The sequence below is a fragment of the Odocoileus virginianus genome, chromosome 30, assembly GCF_023699985.2.
Source record: "Odocoileus virginianus isolate 20LAN1187 ecotype Illinois chromosome 30, Ovbor_1.2, whole genome shotgun sequence".
Taxonomy (NCBI): domain Eukaryota; kingdom Metazoa; phylum Chordata; class Mammalia; order Artiodactyla; family Cervidae; genus Odocoileus; species Odocoileus virginianus.
The window spans coordinates 34,372,480-34,393,786 of record NC_069703.1 but is presented as its reverse complement, the minus strand read 5'-3'; the positions used below and the strand labels follow the sequence as shown (position 1 = coordinate 34,393,786).

Genomic DNA, 21,307 nt, shown 5'->3' with positions numbered 1-21,307 from the left:
AGCCCCTGATGTTCATGGCAAAACAGATGTTCATGGCAAAGCTAGGGTTCAAATATAGGTTGTATTCCAAAGTCAGTATACTTTCTACTCCCTGTTCTCACCTTGACGTCATGGTTACACCACTTGTCCTAATCCCGGTATGCAAATTTTCCCATGGTTGTCCTTCATTCCACCTAGGGAAAATGCCCTCTCCATCTCCACCTTCTAGTCAGACTATAACGTTCTTAAATCTTACTAAGGATAAAATTTCATTTAAACTATTTTTAGGAAAGAATTGACTAACAGGAGGAAAATCCAATTTATTGAAGCAGATTATGTACCCACACTTAACCAGTAACATAGTCTGTTAGGAGCCCTTTGGAAGAAACAGGTGCTGTTCCTTTTTTGTAAAAACGTTTTAACCTTACATGGCGAAGATTTTGCAAATGTGACTAAGCGTTTTGACATAGGAGAGGTGATCTGGGTGGGCCTTAAACGAAATCAGAAGTATCCTTATAAGAGGGAGACCAGAACAAGATAGGGTGATGATGGAAGCCGAGACTGGGGTAATGTTTTTTTAAGATGAGGAAGGGGCCACAAGCCAAGGAATATAGTCACTAGAAGCTGAAGGAGCAAGGAAATGGAATATTCCGACAGAGCCTGCGTAGCTATTATCTAAACCCTTGATCTCCTTAAACTTTTCTATCAGTACCTTGGAGAGAAGTGGAAAGTTAGCATGTACCCATGGGAGGGAATCTAGGGGAATAAAGCCAGAACGGTCTGCCAGAGGCCCAACCAACCTTTGTGTCAAAGCTTGTGTTTTATCTTGAAAATTCATTCAGCTTCCTAACACCCATATGTATGACCTGCAGGTCCATATCCCTGGCACATGGTCACCCCACAGTCCCGGTGGTGGGCAAGTCTAGCCCCACAGACAAGGAAGCATTCTGCTTCTATGTGAAACCCCTTGGTCCTGTCTTCTGATCACACCAAACCATTTTCTCCTTTATCTCATTTAAACATGGATAAACTTGGCATTTTCAAAGGAGTATCACCCCTGCTTTATATAGAACTCTTAACCCCAAGAGGAAACAAAAATCAGTCCTGATTTTCTATGAAGTTTATTCTCAAAATATAAAAAACCACCACAGACAGAGGCTAAGACGTTCTCTCCCAGTACTTGCTTCCCTCAGTCCTGATGAAGAACACAGACTCTCAGACTAATGGAACAAGTGCCTCCCTAGCTCCAAGTCACAGGAGGCCACCTCCTTGGCCACCTGGCCATCAGGGGCTTTGCCTGAGCAGCTGAGCTGGAGCCCAGAGGCGGGCAAGTGTCTCAGTGGAATCTGTATTTTTTGCTAGAAGAGCTTTGCTTATGCAGCAGAAGACGCGCACGGGCTGCTTTCTCACATGTTCGGGGCCTGCTGCGCAGGGACGCCGGGTGTGGCCTGGCGAGGCAGGGTGTACATGGCCCCCAAGAACTGGTCTGCAATCCTTCCTGCTTCTCGCAGCCCGCTCAGCAGAGCACCATGGACCGTGGCTGGGTAGTTACGGATTGTGTGTTCTCCAGCAAAGAAGAGTCGAGGAATAGGCTATTTCAGGGAAAAGAATTAGAGAAAATCAGCAGGCTGCAAATATGCCTTATTACTGTATTTGAACTGCCAAACTCCTGTTGGCCTTTGAAGGCTTACTACCTCCGTTCCATTACTGGTCCATCATCCTACCAAAAAGGGTCTCCCGCAGGCAACTCCCTAAAGCACACAGAAGTAGAAACAGGGCACTGAAGCTCAGTGCAGCCTTAGTTCTAGGGTGATGTTTACCTGCACCTGGGCTTATTATCAGTTTAATTCTGGGGAACACCCAGTTCTAGACCTTCCTTTGCCTGATGTAGCATGTACTGGGGGCGTGGTGTCCTGACTACTCTGAATCACAGACAACACAGTACTTGTTCTTATTCTGGGACACTTGCCTCAGTTTAGAGCAGACCTCACTCACCACAGGGTTCTGGGAAACCATGACTGCTCCTAAAGACCACAGGTTATTTCTTAGGGGCATTTCCTGGAAGCCCCTAAGTAACGGATGCTGCAACAATCCTATGAGCCAGTACAAAATGGGGCACAATTAAAGATTAAAATACACACAATCTGAATAAGGAAAAAGTAACTGGTCTATACTTTGGACTCTTCCATTCTGAACACAGACTAGACTGACAAAGCCAGTAAGTAACAACTCAGACACACAATATTTCTCCTCCCTTTCCTTCTGCTCTTGATTATCTGAAAGGTTCGAGAACAGATTAAAAATCTGAAGAAAATCTTTTTAAAAGATTAAAATCTAAAAAAAACAGAACAACTGAACCAATAGCACTATTTTTACCCTGAAATCCTAGGGTACTGTCCTATTTCCAAATAAGCTCAGGTACAGTCTGCCAGTTTTTCTCACCTGTGGGGCACCTGGAATTGAGGGGCCAGGAGTGATTGGCTGAGCCATTAAGTCATAGTCATTTCCAGACGATCCTGCAGCTACATAGGAATAGGAGCCTCGGGCCCAGGGATCAGCACGCCAGCGAGACACTACTGTTTCCTTGGGCTAAAGAAAAAAACGAGTGGAAGTTATTACTGGACACTAAGGACAAATCATGCATTTCTGAAAGGTGGAAAAGCTCTGATGGGTTGGGATACAGTGAGACATGAGTGCTGGCCAAGTGATAAATGCTGCTGCTCTAAAACACACAGATGCCTTCTCAGGCTGCGAGGAGGTTCCAGGCTGCCTTCTCTGCTATGAATCCAGAGATTTACCTAGGACTTGACCTGTATTCCCTTTTGATTTTAAAATTCACATGAAGCATTAATATGCTTTATCTCAAAGGAATCATAAGACTATTTCAATGGACTTAAAGAAAGAACAATAGAAAAAAGTATCAAGATAATCTCTTAAAATTTCCTTAAGGGAATTTGGCTACTTTATCTAAAAGGTGGTCAGGGAAGTTGGGGGGCAGGTGAGGGGTGTGATTTCACAAGTAGAGACAACAGACAACACAAGTCAACAAAGGCAGCAAATAGCCTTCTCAATCCCCTGGCCCATACACTGGGGGCTTTTCTCAAAACTATACTTGGGGCATGAACTCTAAACAGTAAACCCAGCACACACTCGATTCTGGCTGAAACTGCCCTGATCAAGAATTATGCTGCGACTGGAGATCCGTCAAACCCTGTTGTAGTCTTATGGCCCCAGATCCCTGCCTGCCCCGCCCTGCCCCGCTTACTCACCTGGGGCACCGCACTGCTGCCAAAAATCCCCTTGAGGATGGCCAGGCATCGGCCAACAATCACATCATCACTTATGTTTTCCATGATGCCGGCAGCTTCTCCTGCCACGAGTGCCAACAATATTGGAGCTGAAGAAACAAAGCATAATTCTAGAGTCCTACAGACTTTTTCCAAGTACTTCCTTATCAGATCCCTCCCACGTCATTCTTGGCTGTTTGAAATCTGATGGCCAACAGACTAGATATGCACCACTCATGCTAGATATGTTTCTGAACTAGCAACTTGAATCCTGTCCCCTAAAGGGAGCTGGCAAACCATAGTAAGTGAAATGTGACTCACATACTTCACTGCATATAACCTGGCAGAATACAGAAGTCCTGAAGATACCACTTCAGACCTTGCTAACAAGTGTCCCTTTATTTAGGCACAGAATTCTTCAAGACATCTCCATGACCAGGGCTGCAGCCTCTTAGCTGTCATCCGAGGCCCTTCCATACTCACCATTACCTTTCCTCACCCATTTCATGGCCCTGTGTACAACAGGCTACATGATAGGCACAGTGTTAGATGCTGCGGATATAAAAACTATAGACTATATACCCCAAAGAGCAACAAAAAAAAACCAGATACATAATTACGAACTATGATAAAAGCTAGGAAAACACAGAGAAAAGAACACAGGACATAATTTACATTTGAGGCAGTGGGGACAGGCGTATCCTGGAAAGTCTTTGGAAAAGGTCATTTAGGTCAAGACTGAAGGCTGGGTAGATTGTGCTAGGTTGGCAAGAAAGAAAAGGGGAGAAAGAAAAGCACCCCGGGTCCAGGCCCCAGCACAACACAGAAGTAGTACACAGGATGGTGCATTTCAGGGTTCCAGGGGAGCAGACAAGTGTGTCTGGAGGCTGGGGAAGGGATGGACAATGAGGAAGCTGATAGAAAAGAAGGGTTAGATTAATTACCCTTCATGCTGGCCATGAAAATGAAAACCATCAAAAGAAGCAGGGATAGCAGTCAGTGGTTACTGGTGATTGGACAGGAATGCACAGCTAAGAGTGGCCTGGACTGGGAGGTGGGCAGTGGGAAAGAGGGAGCATTCAGCGGTCGTTGGAAGCACCGTGCCCAGGGAGCAAGTGAAGGATGAAGGATGGTCACGTGAAGGATGCTTCGGTATCAGGCAGTAAGCAGTGATGGCAAGAACCAGGGTGGCAGTCAAACCGGTCAATCGATGTGTCTGCACTGTCGAGGCCAGGCCTCCTGAACTGCCGCCCAGAATGTCTTGCACCTTTTTCTTAGAATGAGGTAGTATCTAAACATACTTTTCTTTTTTTAAAAAAAGTTCTGTATAAAGCTAAGAGCAACCCAATTACATAAGAATATAAAACAGGAAGTTATCAAAGATTCAGGGGCAGGTCAGATACAAGAGTCTGAGAATGAGGAATTCAAGCTGTCCTTTCCCGGAAGCTTTCCTGGGCCTGGCCCCGGCTGAGGGGACTCCTCCTCCATGTTTTCTTCCACAGCGCCCTGGGCTTGCACCCTGGCACTCCTCCACTCGCTGCCCCACTCTGAGGCTGCCTGCCTCCTTCCTACATGTATTTCCCACTAAGTTGTGCGCTCCTTGAAGGCAAACATAGTGTTACTAATTCTCTATTCCTATAAGGATGTGAAAAAGATGAAAACGAGAAAGCAGTTACCCTTATAGAGGTTCCAGAAGAGGAAGAGTTCGCCCCTGCTCGCAGTCGTGCTGCCAACATGGCCGAACAGATTGACACTTGGGTCCCAGAACACACGGTCAAAACACAGCACCACCTGTCGGCAGAGAGAAGCACGTGAGCCGGTGACCGAGCTCGGAGAACGCGGCTTTGAGCACAGCTGTGTCTCAACGGGGAAGCACTTCTTCCTCAGAAAGCTTCTTCTGATCTACTCTCAATGTAAGTTTAGATATCCCTATTATAAAAGTACTACTCAGGAGGACCTTTAGCACTCTCTCTAGGCCTGGGCTTGAGAAGTGACCTCAGAAGACAGTCCTTGTGGATACTTTCATATATAATTAGGACCTAAAGGGAATGAACAGACAGCCCTCTCCCTGAGTGAAGGGCAGTCAGACTGGTAGCTGTGCCCTGGAATGCGGAGGTGCCCAGTTACCTTGTTAAGGTTGCCAAACCCCATCCTCTGGACTGCAGATGTTTTCCACTCGGGAAGAGGCGGCACGAACTGCACGGCGGGTGGCTGCTGCTTCAGCACGCCCAAGGGCAGGGTGCAGAGAACCGCGTCACACTTATAAATAAAGGTCTGGCTTGTGGAGCGGGTGTTGACAGCTATCACTTCACATCCTAGAGAGGTTGGAGGGAAAACGCTTTACCAGTGATAAGGATGATACTGACGAGGGCACTGAACACTTAGTGCACAGCGGACTCCACATGCCGTCTCAGGTGATTCTTACTACCTGTCTATGAAATCAGTTCTACTCAATTTTTACAAAAGAAAACAGGCAGAAGTAAACTTGTCTGAAGTAAACTTGTCTGAAGTAACTTGTCTGAAGCTATATAGCTAACAAGTGCCAGGATTCAAACCCAACAGTCAACTTCAGAATCCTCAACCTTCACCACCATGCCACCCCACACCTTCCTGACTGGTACCCCAATGCTCTTCTGTACTAACAAGACCTTATCATTTACCAAAGTTTTGTAAATTTAGACCAAAATTAAGAGTAAAATGCCTATTCCAATAGAAGCAATAGCTCTCCACTGCGGTTAAGGAGCTCATGAGGACCAAGAGGCGAATGGTGCCAGAAGACTGTTGTGCAGGTCTAGGGGATGCGGCCTGCAACCACAGAGCGCGCTATCCTTGAGACGCACCAGGATGGGATGCTTAGCTTGCCAGGATATGAGTGAGCTCAAAGCTGACCAAAGAAGAGGTACTGTAAGTCAGTTAATGTAATTTTCTCTCAGTTGTGTTCAATGTTTTCCTCAATAAATGCCTCTTCACATAATTTACAAAAAACATACAAACAGCTCAAAATAAGAATAAAGCACTCCATACACGCCCATTTTCTGTAGCTGCAGAATTAAGGGAAATGACACAAAAAGCTAGTTTCACTGTTCTCCACCTGCCTGCAAATGGCTATTTAAAGGCCGCAGATCTTCTTAACACTGTCAGCTAGAAGCTGTCTCTGAAGGGAAAATTAAATGGAAAATTGTTTCATTTGTTGTAAAAAAAAAAAAAAAATCTGTGGTGATCTTAGCAACTCCAGAAAAGGGGCCATGGAGGGCAAGACTGGTGGCCACATCTCCGTTTGTCATGAGAGTCTGTACGGAGGGGTCAACAAGCTTTTGTAAGGTGTTCAAGTAGATTCCAAAGGTGGTTGGAATGACAGGTTCTCTGCACTCCACATGAAGTGTATCCTCAAAGCAGCAAAAATGAGCATAGAGACCACTACCATAGGAATCAAAGGGCAGTTCAGTCTCTGAGGTCAACCTATCAGCAGAACTGCTCCCAAAACGAGATACCAGTCTAAGCAGTTAGCCCACCTGAACAGGAAAAGCCAAAGACGAAGATGCAGGTGGTAAAATACAAGGGGTGGCTCTCAATGGAACCTAGGGGCCCAATTCCTGGTATTTAAGAATTTACTTAGCAAAATTAGATCCAATCTCACTGGATCTAAATACCAAACTAATTCAGTCAATCTTAAAGGAAATCAACCCTAAATATTCATCAGAAGGACTGATGCTAAAGCTTCTGAAAGCTTCAATACTTTGGCCAACTGATGCAAAGAGCTGACTCACTAGAAAAGACCCTGATGATGGAAAGACTGAGGGCAAAAGGAGAAGAGGGCAGCAGAGGATGAGATGGTTAGGTAGCATCGCTGACTCAATGGACATGACCTTAAGCAGACTCCAGGAGACAGTGGGCGACAGGGAAGCCTGGAACCCTACAGTCCATGGGGTCGCAGACAGACATGACTTAGCAACTCAACAGTAACGAACAAATTCGTGCTAACTGCTAATCCATTCAAACTGGAGACTCTGAAAATTGCCCCAATTGTCTGGCTTGTACTATGATGGGGTCAGAACCTCTAAAGGCTCTACTGGCTCAATACTTTTGTAAATGAAAAAAATTTAATTCAGGAATCACTGTTTGTAAGACACTCTATCAGGAAATGTAACTAATATTTTTTCAGTAGGTCAAACTCAACAGAAGATCAGTACTCTATTTCAGAGTAAGAGGTTTATCTTCCTAGAAAAGACATACCTGAAGCTGTGTAGCGAACCTGCCGAACCGCAGTGTTCAGTTTAATGTCCAGGCCTTCTGCTAAAGCCACAGGCACACACGAGTAGCCGTTCCTCACTGTCAGGTGGCTGCCAGTAAACTCAAAGTCGTCATCCTAAAGAGGACAGAAAAGGGCACGCTTTCACACATTCTTAGTCTAACTGATGTCATTTATACTGAGTCCTAAAAAATAACGTTGAAAAAACACAAGCCTGTGAAAAGTCAATATTCTAAGACATAAATTAAAGGGCAATCCCTCAGTCTTCAGCTACAGCTGCTCCAGGAAACTGAAGGGAAAAGAGAAAAAAAGCCAAAATGTCGCTTATGGCTAACTCTGGGCAGTGAAATTAGGGCAGTTTCTTTTTTCCTGAGACAGACTTTCTAACATCAAAGCCCTACACCACCAAGCTCAGACTGCCCCTAGAGGGCAGGAGAGGGAAGAAAACTGATTCAGTAAATTTAGATGGTTAGCTACCACAGCAGTTTTTGGCTTTTGCCTGCACTACAGATTTGGCTGGACATCACGATCACCATCCTAATTACATTTTCTGCTACATAACAGCAAAATCAGTTTTCATGCTCTAAACCTACAAGTTTTAAAGTTGAGGAAAACTTCCAAAACTAAAGTTGGTCAAACTAGACGAAGGCAATATAAGATTATAAAGACTCGCCCAAGATAATCCAAAGAGAGAAGTCAAGATTTGGCCTGGAAGAATTCCCAAAATGATTTCATGTCTCTGAATTTACTGAAAAATCTTCCAAATGAAAAACTTTTGAAGGCTATTCATTAAACTTCTGGGAAAAACATACCACAATTCTTAGGAATTAGATAAAAATATATTGGGTTGGCAGCAGAACATTCACTACTTAAGTGACTGACTCATCTGTTCTCCATATGGATCATCACCTACATTCAAACTTGAATATATATTGAAACATCAGTGACTAGGATAGGAGTAATTCAGTATTTACATGAAAAACCATAAGGAAACTGGAAATTCTGCAAGATATGGACCACTAACAAGTCCAATCCTTACCATAACTCAAATTCTAAAGAATAGGAGGACAGGATCTAAAGATGAGGAAGTCAAAATAATTTTACTAGGAAAATGAATAGTAAAAATGAAAATATGTAAGTAAAATATAATATTTACTCCTGTACAATCTTAAGTCTGGCCCAAGTCTCAGATTTAGAGATTGGTTCATTAGCATCTAAGAAATGCTGTGGTTTGTCACAAGTTCAAAAGTAAATCACACTGAAAATGCCTAAAAATAACTTAACAAAAGATGTGTGAGACTGGGACACTGAAGACTGCAAAATACTGCTGAGATAAATTAAAGAAAGCCTAAATAAACGGAGAGGTATACCCTGTTCAAGGATTTGAAGACTCACTATTGTTAAGATGATAATCATAGAAGGTAATTTTTGAAGAAACTGATAAGCTTGTTCTAAAATTTTATAGACATGTCAACTTAAAAAAAAAGGCACAATTAAGAGTTACAAGTTCTATCTGAGGCAATATGAGGATTATAGTCAGGGAGGCAGCATTTCAGAGGCTCTGGGAAACTGCTCCAGAGAAGCAGGAGGAAGCCGGTGCCTACTGATTTTGGTAACTGGGGAGCGCATGCAATCAAAGCACATATTTTTTGCAGAAGGTTACTGCTGGTCTCGTTACTGCGAGTCCCAAGAAGCGGACACCACCATGAAGGATTTTAGTGCTCTTCTAGATACGAGAAGATACAAGTGTGTGTGTGTGTGTGTGTGTGTGTGTGTGTGCGTGCAAGAAGATACAAGTGTGTGTGTGTGCAAGAAGATACAAGTGTGTGTGTGCACGAGAAGATACAAGTGTGTGTGTGTGTACGAGAAGATACGTGTGTGTGTGTGTCTGTGTGCACGAGAAGATACAAGTGTGTGTGTGTACGAGAAGATACAAGTGTGTGTGTGCGTGCAAGATACAAGTGTGTGTGTGTGCAAGAAGATACAAGTGCGTGTGTGTGTGTGTATGAGAAGATACGTGTGTGTGTGTCTGTGTGCACGAGAAGATACAAGTGTGTGTGTGTGTGTGTACGAGAAGATACGTGTGTGTGTACGAGAAGATACAAGTGTGTGTGTGTGTGTGTGTGTGTGTGTGTACATGTGAGTGTGTATGTGCTCAGTTGTGTCTGACTCTCTAGGACCCCACAGACTGTATCCTGGAGTGGGTTACAACTTCCTCCTCCAGGGGACCTTCCTGACCCAGGGACTGAACCTGCGTCTACTATGTCACCTGCATTGGCAGGCGGACTCTAGCTGTGAGCCATCTGGGAATCCCAGAGATACAAGAGGTAGGCTAATAAAATCAGCTCCGGAAAATATCTAACTATCTGAAGACCTGTTCTGCCAGCTCTTCCCAGGGCACAGAGTGCCTCATTTCTGCTCTCTGCCCTAAACTCCTTTCAGAGGGTGTTGAAAATTAGCTGCAGCAGCATATAATGTAATCCCTGTAGAGGCAGATGGCAAGTGCCAATTTGTAGTTGAGAGATCTGAACTAGTCAAAACACTTTCAAAAAAGAACAAAGGTGAAGAATTTATACTACCTGATTTCAAAATGTCCTATAAAGCAACCATAATCAGGACAGTGACAGTGGTATATCGAGAGACAGATGTTGAATGGAAGAACTGCTTTTCAACTAATGTGACAAGAACAAATGAAGAAAAAAGATGGTGCTAGGTTAATAAGATAACCATATAGAAAACTATGAACTACCCTCACCTCTCACTATATACAAAAATTAACTGAAAATGAGTCACAGACCTAAGATAAGAGCTAAATTCATAAAACTTTAGGAATAGAAAATCTTTGCAGTCCCGGATTAGACAAAGATTTTTCAGGATACAAAAAGCACAAAGCCTAAAAGAAAGAGTTGACAAATAGGACTTTATAAAATTAAAAATATTTCTCTTTGAAAGGTATCACTTAGAAAAGGAAAATGCAAGCTGCAGACTAGAAGAAAGAATTTTCACACCATAAACCTGACAAAAGAATTATATCCAGGATTTGAAGAACATAATGAACTCTTACAAAAGAACAAGCAACTAGATTCTTAAAAAGTAGGCAAAAGATCCAACAGCCTTTTCACCAAGTAACTGACATATGAATGGCCAATAAGCACATGAAAAGATGCTTCACTTTATTGGTCATCACAGAAATGCAAATTAAAACCACAGTGAAAAATTACCAACCATTGAAACAGTTAAAAAATGTAAAGCTGGCAGAGTATCAGGTGCTGGTGAGGGTGTGGAACAGCAGAACTCGCGTACACTACTGATGAGAACGTAGTTTGGAAAACACTTTAAAAATCTACTTCCCACAGTAAAAATTTTACTTCTAGATATTTACCCAAGAGAAAGACATGAATATTCATAGTAGCTTCAATTATTTATAGCCAAAAATGAAACAATCTAAATGTCCTTCAACGTACCAGTGAATGGATACATTCTGTGGCATATCCATACAATGGATATGAATATTACTAAACAACAAAAAGAACAAACTACTGATACATACAACAACAATGAATCTCAAAATGAAAAGTCACACACAAAAGGCTATGGATGGTACAATTATGTACTGTATGGTTCAATTTACATGTAATTCTAGGAAAATCAAAACTATAATGACAGAAAGCAAATCAGTGGTTGTGCAGGGCCAGGAGCTGAAGGGCGGGGGACTGACTGCAAAGGGGCAAAGAGAAGACTTCTCAGGATGACAGCGACATTCTACATCTTAAATGCGGTGCTGGTTCATAATTATTTAAGTCTGGCAAAATATCAAACTGCTCACTTAAAATAGGTTTTATTGTATATACATTATAACTAACTAAAGCTATTTAAAACTACAGATACAGACAAATTAACAGTTTCTCTTAGGACTGTCTCAGAGACATGTGCAACAAAATACATGACAAAAGAATTTTTACCTGATCCCAGTGCTTAAGGGAGAGTGTAGAGAGAGGTGTGGCATTAGCGAATTCAAGATTTGCAAAATGCCAATCAAGTATCTGTCTGTCTCTTGATGAGAGATATACATCACTGCAAAATGAGAACGAAGGAGCTCAAGGTTACTAAAGGGCATTACTACCATTCTCAATGGGCTGATGTTGATGATTTCAGTGGGACTATGCCTTTTATGAAGAAATTCTAAGTCAAAAAACAAGATCTCGTCTGTCTTATTAAACCCTTCGTTTCTAGTGCCCAGGAGCAATGCCAAGCTTCCTACATAAAGCAAAGACCTAACTGTAATTCAGATAAAAATATTAGTTTGGAAAAAAAAGTCTTCTTTATACTATTTACCTTGCATTATAAAAGCTGGCTTGTATCAATTTTTTTGTTGTTTTATATTCTGAATAAAGCAATTTTTTTTAAAGCAAGACGGGTGGCATCCCTGACTAGAGAAACAGCAGATGCATGTGGACGACAGATGCCCCGTGGAGCACTTGTTACCATGTAAGGGCACACTGTCAAAAATCCAACAGAAACTGAGGGTAACACTTTTCTGATCCCCAGAATTTTGAAATTTAAAGCAATACCACCTTCTACCTCACTCAAAGACAATTTTCATTCATATATCAAATCTTATGGGAAAAAGCTATCGTTTTAAAAAGATACCTTGATTTAAGTATCTAGGACACTCTTACATATTAACATATAAGAACAGAGTACTAAGGAACCTGACAAGTAGTCCTATGTGCACAGACACTTTCCATTCATGAAATAATCTACAATGCATTCACTGAACATGCACAAAAGGCCAGGGTCTTTGTAATCTTCCTTCTAAATTTAACAGAAGAGTAAAAGTTATCTTTTGGAGCATTTACCTTGGGGGATTGGCTTCCAACTCTTGAAGTTTTTCTTCTAGTTTTCCTTGTGTTTCAGCTAATTCATCATATTCCTGATGGAATTAAGAGAACCGGGTTGGTCGGGATGAGTCAGAGATGCACCTAGTTATTGACACCACAGAGGGTCAGGCCTGCACCACATCCCTGTTCAGGTCAATTACAAGGGTGCCTTTGATGAAGGCTGGGTCAGGGTGCAGGGATAGTTGTTCCTGAAGACAAGTTACAATGTAACAGGGGAGTGTGGTGGGGGAAGAGGATGATGAAGAAATACACTAGTATGTTACACAGTAAGGATAGAAAAGAAGAGTGACTTTCACTTCTCATGCATTTACTGTGTCCCTAGTATGAATAAGCACTTCAGATCCCTCTACAAGTGAGGTAGTACTTAACACCATGTCACAGATGAGGTGACTAAGAGGTCACATGGCTAGGAGATTCTAAGTTAAGAAACTTCAACCAGACAGTCTGACTCCAATAACTCTGAAGTCCACCTTCATTAACATTACTTTAAACTGTCAGGGATAAACTATCACAGAGGGCTAAACTGAGATGTAGGTAAGCTAAAGGATGATACTGTGAAAACAAGGTAGGAATTCTGCAGAAAAAGCAGACAAAACTAATCCATTAAGTCCCCAGAGCTCCTGTGTACCAAACCCCCTTCTTACTACCCTAGGCACCTATGACTAAACTTCCCAGATCTATACTTATCACTTAGGATTCCAAATAAAATCAGCGAGGCATATATGTATATCATACCTTGCACAGGGCAGTTAGATCCCTGTGTTTGCTTTTCACTAAGAACTCAGCAGTGATATCTCTGGGTGGTTTGACTTCAGATGCTTCTTTGTACTGCTGATGGAGTTCTTTTATTTTCTCTTTTAAATTCACCATCTAAGAGAGAAAAATACAAATTTACCATTGCAGACAGTGACATAATTCATCACCAAAGCATGTGCTTTGGCTCCTCCCCTAAACTGCTATCATACCAAAACAGGGTTACACTGCAGCATCTGTGGAATTACGTACCTCTTCCAAATGATGATATTTAAAACAGGAAAAAATCCTATATGGCTCAACACAGAGGTGTCACATCACTATCAGATAAGCAGGATTGACTCTGTCTTCCAAAACAAATGGGAGAACTAGGAGTGTCCCATTAATAAAGATAATGTCCCCAAAATAAAAATTAATTAAAAATTTAACTACCAGGCAAAAAAAAACCTGTCACCAATAAAACATAGTTTTAAGAAACAAAGTATCATGATTTGTTTTTTAAATGCGTAAAAGGTCAAATCATCACATGAAGAACGTTAAGGAACCATTCCCAGGGTCATTTTTCCAGGTTTCTGAGGCAAAGGTTAAAGCCTGAAACTAGGAGCGCCACAGCTCTGGCTATCCGTTCTCTGCCGCTCTTCTCGCTTCCTCCACACCACAGTTCATGAAGGCGGTATGCCAGAGGCCTCTTCATTTGACAAGATGAAGGCATGAAGCATAGTTTAAGAGTGAAGCCGAAAGCCCACTCAAAAGATGCACCCAGATTTTGCAATTATAAAGCCTCCAATTTGGCAGGATGGGGAGAAACAAACGGTTTCCCAGTCTGGAGCTGGGGCTTTAGAAGGTGAACACACAAGGGCCCCCTTGTTCATACCACTGAGGAATAGCCTCATATTGGTACCTCAAGTGAAATCCTTAGGCCAGCGAATTATGATCCTGGCTACTGACATGTGGTCTTCCTCGTGGGAACTTGGCCCCAGCACAGCTGACCTCCCTTTCACCCTGGGCTCCAGCAGAGGGCACTAGGCCAGGCTGGCAGCAGCGAAGGCAGCCTGTCACAGGACACATCTGCTCCCCCAGCGGCAGTCACCATGCCGCGCTGCAAGACTGACAGATAAAACACAGAATTTTACCTTATTAAGAAGTTCCTTCAGTTCCTCCTGAGTTTTCACTATCTTCTTCCAGTGTTCAATCTGCTCATCTTTGACATGCTTTTCTTGTAACCTGAAGAGACAATGTATGTGCTTTGGTCACACAGCTAGCCGTGCTGTGTAAGACAGGTGCCCGTCCAAAACATCTGATGGTATCAAGGCCCACTAAAATTTCTAACGCTTTGGAATAAGAAAGTTGGCTGGTGGCAAATTATTTTCTAGGTTATGTTAAATACAGTCAATTCAATACCATAAAAGACATGAATTTTACAACTGAGAGAGCCTTAAGGATCATGTATGGACTTATTTTAAAAAGATTTATTTTTAGATTTAACTATGACATGAAAATAAGTGAAAACTAGCTCAATTAAGACTTGATGGAAACTTAAAACATTGCCCAGCAATCTATAAACAAAATCCACAATACAATAAGCAGTATCAAAGTACTTACTGAATGACAACTTCCAATGCCTGGCCAAGGGACACAGGCTTATTATTGAGGACGTTGAAGTCCAGCTGATGACTAAGGTAAGACGTAGCTTCTAGCAACCGGTTAAACTCTTGCTCTACCATTTCATCTTTCTCCTTAGGAACCTGAAAATTCGAAGTAGGGCAGAGTTGGTCCTTACAAGACTAAACATAATCATCCATGAAAACACAAATGCTCTACAGTTTAAAAGGTCAAAGTATGTATCTCAAAGGAGAAACCTTTGAGGACAATGATTCAAACTATCTTTTCTATGAAGTGGTCAATTCCATTAATGAGATATGAAATGTTTCAGCCCGGATACTCCCTATTCTCATGATTCTGCCCTCAGAGCTGGAACTCCACATCTATGAACAGTCCCAGGAATCACACTGGTGGTGAGTGAAGTCATGTGGAGCATAAGGTGCCCTGGAGCTGACATGCACTGAGATAAGCTGGGCTGACATGCAGACAACACACTGGCAAAGTCCTGGAGAACAAAGGCTGTCAACACACCCAAGCACCTTGTAAATAAGGGCAAGATGAAAAAAATAAGAACAAGGTATGTGCTTCCCCTCTAAGATAACAATTTCAAGTAGGAGTAGTGAAGAGAGAAGTGAAATTCAAGGCTATTAATAAGAACACAACAGCATCTTAATTCTCAGAGTACTAGTGTTTTACGGCACCAATTAAGTTCAAGGTTGAATATCCAAAGCTCTTACTATGAGTGACTGAGGTACCAAGTCTGGCTCACTACTGTTGGGGGAAGAGAACAGATTGTAAAGCAGATCATTAAGCTGCAAGACCATGCTCCTAAATCCCTGCTGTGCCCCTGCCTAGTGATGCCATCAGTTAGCTGACACAAATTCCTCTGCTAATGCTCAATTCAGCCCCAAAGTAAACTGTATCTGCAGTTCCACTGCTGAATTCATGGGGACAGTGAGAAGAAAAAGTATGTCTAAGGAAAGCATCTCTTGCCATAATAAGTTAGGCATGGGAAATTGGTTTCAAAATTTAGAATTTCACTTTACAATCAACCTAAAATTGGTAATAAGAAACAAAATATAAAAGTTCTAATAATCACCAAGGTGAGGAAGAATAATTGTTTACAATTAGAGGTAACTATTATGAACCAGATCATCACAGTAAAACTCCTGCTTCTCATTTGAAATACCTTCACTTTTGCCCTTCACAATTAAACAGATGATTTCAAAGCACTAGCCTCTGCCCTCTCAATGATGAGCTGCACAAGTAACTCTATCAGATGAGCCATGGGATGGCAAAAAGAATATGGTGAGAAGTATAATCTGCACCAAAACAAAGGGGAAAGGACGGCACTTCTCCTTCTGAACTGCAAATATGAAAGACACTATAACTGATTCAATCAAAATAATCTTTTAAAGCATCAAGTTCTAAAAGATCACACATAGAAAACATCAGGAAATCTTTGTGAATTAGAGAATCCCCCTGAGCCTAAGAAATAGATACCTGGGAGAATCTTGGTTTATGTTGAGAAACAAGGCTTTTAATCAGGCTCTGGAGCTTGGTACCATTTATGTATGAGGGTGGTACCTGGGACTTGGTGGCTCAAACACAGCTGACCTACCCCATTCAATCCCTCAGCCAAAGAGAGGAGCTCTTGGTGACCTCCCTACTTGTTCTGTTTTCACAGCTATCAGAGCAGATGGAAGTGATCTTCTTGTCAGGAATTTCATTTACTTTTCCATCAGTTACTTTTCCTCATTGACATGATACAGTGAAGGTCATATACAGGTCATACACAGAGAAGCTCAAAGCAAAGCTGAAATTTTGCTTGGTGTTAATTCCCTCAAATGATGTTACAAAAGATGATTCTAAAAACTCTAAATCTGGTGCTCCTTTAAAAAAGGAAACAATTACATTTTCAATATGAAACCTCCATATTTATGAAACCTTAACTGATCACAGACGCAATCTGAAGGACTGCTTTTCCTGGAGTACAAATGGTGATATTTCTATACATGGCTTCTAAAATGCCTAGCAAGAGGATGCTAAGGCAGCAAGAGGGGCCAGATCACACATGCCACTACAACAGGGCAGAACATGCCAATACATGTGTGTGCAAATGGCACTGATTAAAGCTCTTCCAGGGCCAACTGTATGGCTTGCTTTAGACAAGCTTTAATCTTTGCAGCTAGAGTGACAGTCACATAGGGAAGTTCATACTGAAAAAGTATGCAGCACTTCAAGGCTCAGTTACTGGGGTCCAGGGTGTGTGGTAGAGAAATATTTAAAGGGACACTGTCAAGGTTAGAGGGACCAAATTTGACCTTTTATTCTTCCCTCTGTTTGCTGAGCGGCCCACTTGATTCATTACACTTTCCCCTTTAGTCCACCCACGCCACCACAAAAAACTTGACTTTTTACATGCGCTTTCAATGACAAAAACTCAAATGGCACCAGTCCAACATATAGGCTCAACTCTACAACAACAAACCAGTGTGAATGTATGATGGAGAGGATCTTTGGAAGCGAAAGATTTACGTTTCAAGCTTTTAATGGGTTATTGTAAACAGTGAGGAAAATGACTTGAAAAATTATGAAGAAAAAATACCTTGACAGTGTCCTTTTAACCAGTGCAGCAGAGAGAGAAATAAACTGTAAATAACAGCCCAACAGCCACATCAAGTTTAGTTTTGTAAGACAGCTGTAAAATCAAGGCTTTAAACACACAGCATGACAGAAGCATTGTTAGCTCAGAAGCTGCAACCACCAGAGAAATAAGGAACAGACTGTACAGAGACTAAAACGGGAAAGTCAAGGCATAGAAATGGGCAAAAGAAAGGCACTTTTGGCGGTGGTGGAGGGTAGGGAGGTCAAGGGAGATGGTGTCAGAAAGCAGAGAATAAAGCAAAATTCAATAAAAGAGAAAAAGAAAAACACGGAACAGCAACAAGAACACAGAATCAAACAAACAAACACCAAACCAAAAGATCACCACCAAACCTGACTGACATCAGAATGACATGACTAGATCCCTAGAGCACTCTCTAACCTAGGGTTACAGTCACAGTAAGGCCCCGTCCATTATCTGCCAGTTAAGCAGTTACAGGAATGTTGGTGGTGAGACCAGGGACACCTTTGATACCTGGATTTTCTTCCCGTTAATTTAAAAATTCCACTTTGAAATTAAAGAAATTATTTGGAGAACACTAAATAAAATACTTGTCCATTAGGAAATCAATACTGACTGGGAGAAAACCAAAATGTGTTTTTGATGTATTTAAACCTTGAATCTGTTTCTAAAATTAAGCTAACTATATATGTTTCAGTTGACTCAGACAATGAAAAGAATTCTAGCAACTGACTACCTTAAGCACTCCTTAAGTTCTGTTTCAGGTCATTTCTTTCCTTTTGGTGAGAACCCTTGGACTCTGTTAGTTTCACAAATAATTATGAAAGGATGTTGAAATATTGGCACTTTAAATACAAGTCTCAATAATTTTAGTTTAATTTGACCATTCTATTCTAGATTCTTAGTTGCATTCTGAGAGAGGAACTCAGCAAATGATTACCAGGGTTATTAGCACCATGTCTGACGGCAGCTGGATTTCTGTATTACACCACAGTGAGAACACAAAACAACAAACTATGCATTCTTTTGGGAAAGAATCACTGATATGGTTTTCTAGCAAAGAATCAAACAAAAAGGCTATCACTTGAAACAGATTTTATGATTCTTCAAAACCATTTATTTCTCTACAAGTCTCCAAATAAATGGTTCCTTTAAGACAAAAAATTTGGTGAGTCTCACTCCTGTAAATGGATTATAATCCTGACTGTTTTGGTCCTGTAGATTATATGGAGCATCCCTGAACACGGTCATGAGTTGGGGAGACCATGTGACTGGCCCATGCAGAATAAATTTTGGGAAAGCCAAGCAACTTTCTGACAGGGTCCCTGATTCTGCAAGAAGTCATTGCAAAGAAAAGACAGCTCTCAGTTCTATCTCTGGTTGCATTCTATCATCACAAACTTGATAGGTCTTCAAAAACACTGCCAATCTGTCACACTTCCAGTCAGCGTAAGTCCTCTAGCAGCAGAGCAAAAATGGAGTTAAGGTACACCTAAGTTCCAGGTACTCAAAAGTTCTGACATTTAGCAAGAGGAATCCTCAGGAAAAAGTAACACACTGAAAAAAGTTGTAATGACCAAATCTGGCCAACAGAGGTTACAGTCAATCTCCACCTCTCCCATCTCCATGCACTTCTGTAATTACGATAAAACGAAACATTGGTTCCTTTGGTAAATCGTGGAAGAACAAATTTACATCTGAGGGGTTTCCAAGTCAGATTCTGAAATAGCTAAGGGAAATTAAAAATAGATATTGACCCTAAAGGGGGAATAAGGCAAGGGGTCTATCCTTAATCTAAATATTGGGTAGGCCAAAAAGTTCATTCAGGTTTTTCTGTAACATCGTACAAAAACCCAAATGAACTTTTTGGCCAACTCAGTAAAATTCAGTGTGATTCTGTAAATGGAGACTGCTGCCTCCCTCCCCGTTTAACTCATAAGATACTAGGGGGTGTAAATACCTGACTTTCCTAGAGCAGGGACTCAGCCACGTGGAGATGGACACATGGCATGTCCAAGGAGTGCACTAGCAACCTCCAGCATGCGAGCGCTTGGTAAGCTCTTGTTAAATGAACAAAGTACTATAGTTTGGAAGAGTAAAGTCAGTATTGTAACTATATTTGAGGGAAAAATAACTATTTTGCAACTTCAGAAACAATAAAGGAGGGCAAGAGATTTTTACATAAAAAGCAGAGACTGGCAGTCATGATTTTCAAGGGTAGAGAAAGACTGCCTTAAAGATACCAAAGATGTTTCCAAAAAGGATGATGAAAACTGAAAAGGCCAAGACACCTGTGTCAAAAGTATAGTAACCTAGACACCCCTCTATATGAACACAACTGGAAACCTGGTAAGTTACAACGGTCAATGAGTATACCCAGTCAATGGTATTTATAAGAAGCCTGGTATGCATTACCTTTCAAGAGTTATCTTTCTTCCTGAGTCATTCCCAGGTAGAAAATCAGGGTCTGTTTCTCCAAGTAGTTACCGAGCCTTTGGATCTCACTTGATAAAAACCACACACACACACACACACACACACACACACACACACCCCTGTCACATTAGCTCACTTAAGATACCTATTCATGACTCAAAAAAAGCTGAAAACAAAACTAGACTCTAAAGCCCCCTAGTTACTAGCTGGTATATAGGAGATGCAGAAAACACTCGGCCATTTCTCCAGTCTCCCCCACAATCCAGGTTTTCAGACCTCCCACTGGTGACTCCCAAAATGCTACTGAAAACATGAATTACCCTATTTTCCAACCTTATCCATTCAAAACTAATTACAGCATAATTCAGAGTATGACTCCATCATCAATTAATGATGACAATGAGCAGGGAAGCTGCTTCATTAGCTCGGACTTTTTTTATAGGCTTGGAAGATACTTCTATTAGTTCAACATCCTAGCTGCCAGTGCAGGACCAGAGAGAAAGGAGAGGCAAGCTCTTCCAGGGATTCTTGTGACTGATTAAAACAATAACAGGGTAATATAACAAAACTACTTACTACATGATTTTTTTCCTATACCAGCAAAATGCCCGGACATGGTAATATGTCCCTAAGACAACACTGTTGCTGTGCAGCCACTGAGTCATGTCCGAGTCTCGGCAATTCCACGGACTACAGCCTGCCAGGTCCTTCTGTCCATGGGACTTTTCAGCCAAGAATACTGGAGTGGGTTCCCATTTCCTTCTCCAGGGGATCTTCACAACTCAGAGACTGAACTTACATCTCCTGCATTGTCAGGTGGGTTCTTTACCACTGAGTCACCAGGGAAGCCCTTAAGACAATATTACAAGTGGTATTTATAACTGAGTTTGCTGCTGCCCTTGTACAGGATGAAATAATTAATTTTTGTGTACTAACAAAAGAAACATCTAATTTTACCCTCTTTTCCACTGATGCTATCCAGAGAGAATGGGGCAACACAGAGCATTTTGTATAATCATTTACTAAAGAAAAAGCAATGGCTGAGTGAGTATCATCACTCTAGGTGGGCCTCCATAGAGTAACTATTAAAAAAAAGTTTTTTTAATAAAAGAAGGAGACTCAGCTGATGCAGTCAGACTGACAGAACTGCACACCTCTCCTGCCCCAACCTTCCCTGGATTCTAGCCAGGCAGAACAGCACTGAACACCAGGGGAAGTGGGATGGACTGGGAGACTGAACTGACATATAAACACGACTATGTATAAGGCAGGTAACTAGTTAGAACCCACTGTATAGCAAAGGGAACTAACTCGGTGCTCTGTGGTGACCTACTTGGGAAGGAAATCCAAGAGGAGAGAGATGTCCATGCGGCTGAGTCACCGCCGTACAGTGACTAACACACGCTGGAAAGCGACTACACTCCAATAAAACCTTTTTTTTAAGTTTAAAAAAATAAAAGCTAAAACACCA

General features: G+C 41.7%; 1 protein-coding gene across 3 annotated transcripts in view; it reads right to left on the bottom strand.

Moving 5' to 3' along the window:
• Positions 1-1,084: 1,084 nt before the first annotated feature.
• The window catches only part of KDM1A (lysine demethylase 1A), a 64,604-nt gene continuing 44,381 nt past the window's right edge, over positions 1,085-21,307 (bottom strand). For 2 of the 3 annotated variants that reach the window (XM_020874556.2, XM_020874557.2), the window contains 11 exons: positions 14,772-14,914; positions 14,303-14,393; positions 13,152-13,286; positions 12,375-12,448; positions 11,478-11,589; positions 7,500-7,632; positions 5,394-5,581; positions 4,943-5,057; positions 3,249-3,376; positions 2,422-2,568; positions 1,085-1,571 (listed from right to left, as the gene is read on the bottom strand). In XM_020874556.2, coding sequence (XP_020730215.1) covers positions 1,386-1,571; positions 2,422-2,568; positions 3,249-3,376; positions 4,943-5,057; positions 5,394-5,581; positions 7,500-7,632; positions 11,478-11,589; positions 12,375-12,448; positions 13,152-13,286; positions 14,303-14,393; positions 14,772-14,914 — 1,452 coding nt within the window. In that variant the 3' untranslated portion in view covers positions 1,085-1,385. The remainder of the gene's footprint in view (positions 1,572-2,421; positions 2,569-3,248; positions 3,377-4,942; positions 5,058-5,393; positions 5,582-7,499; positions 7,633-11,477; positions 11,590-12,374; positions 12,449-13,151; positions 13,287-14,302; positions 14,394-14,771; positions 14,915-21,307) is intronic. The other variant, XM_070458900.1, reaches the window with a different exon arrangement.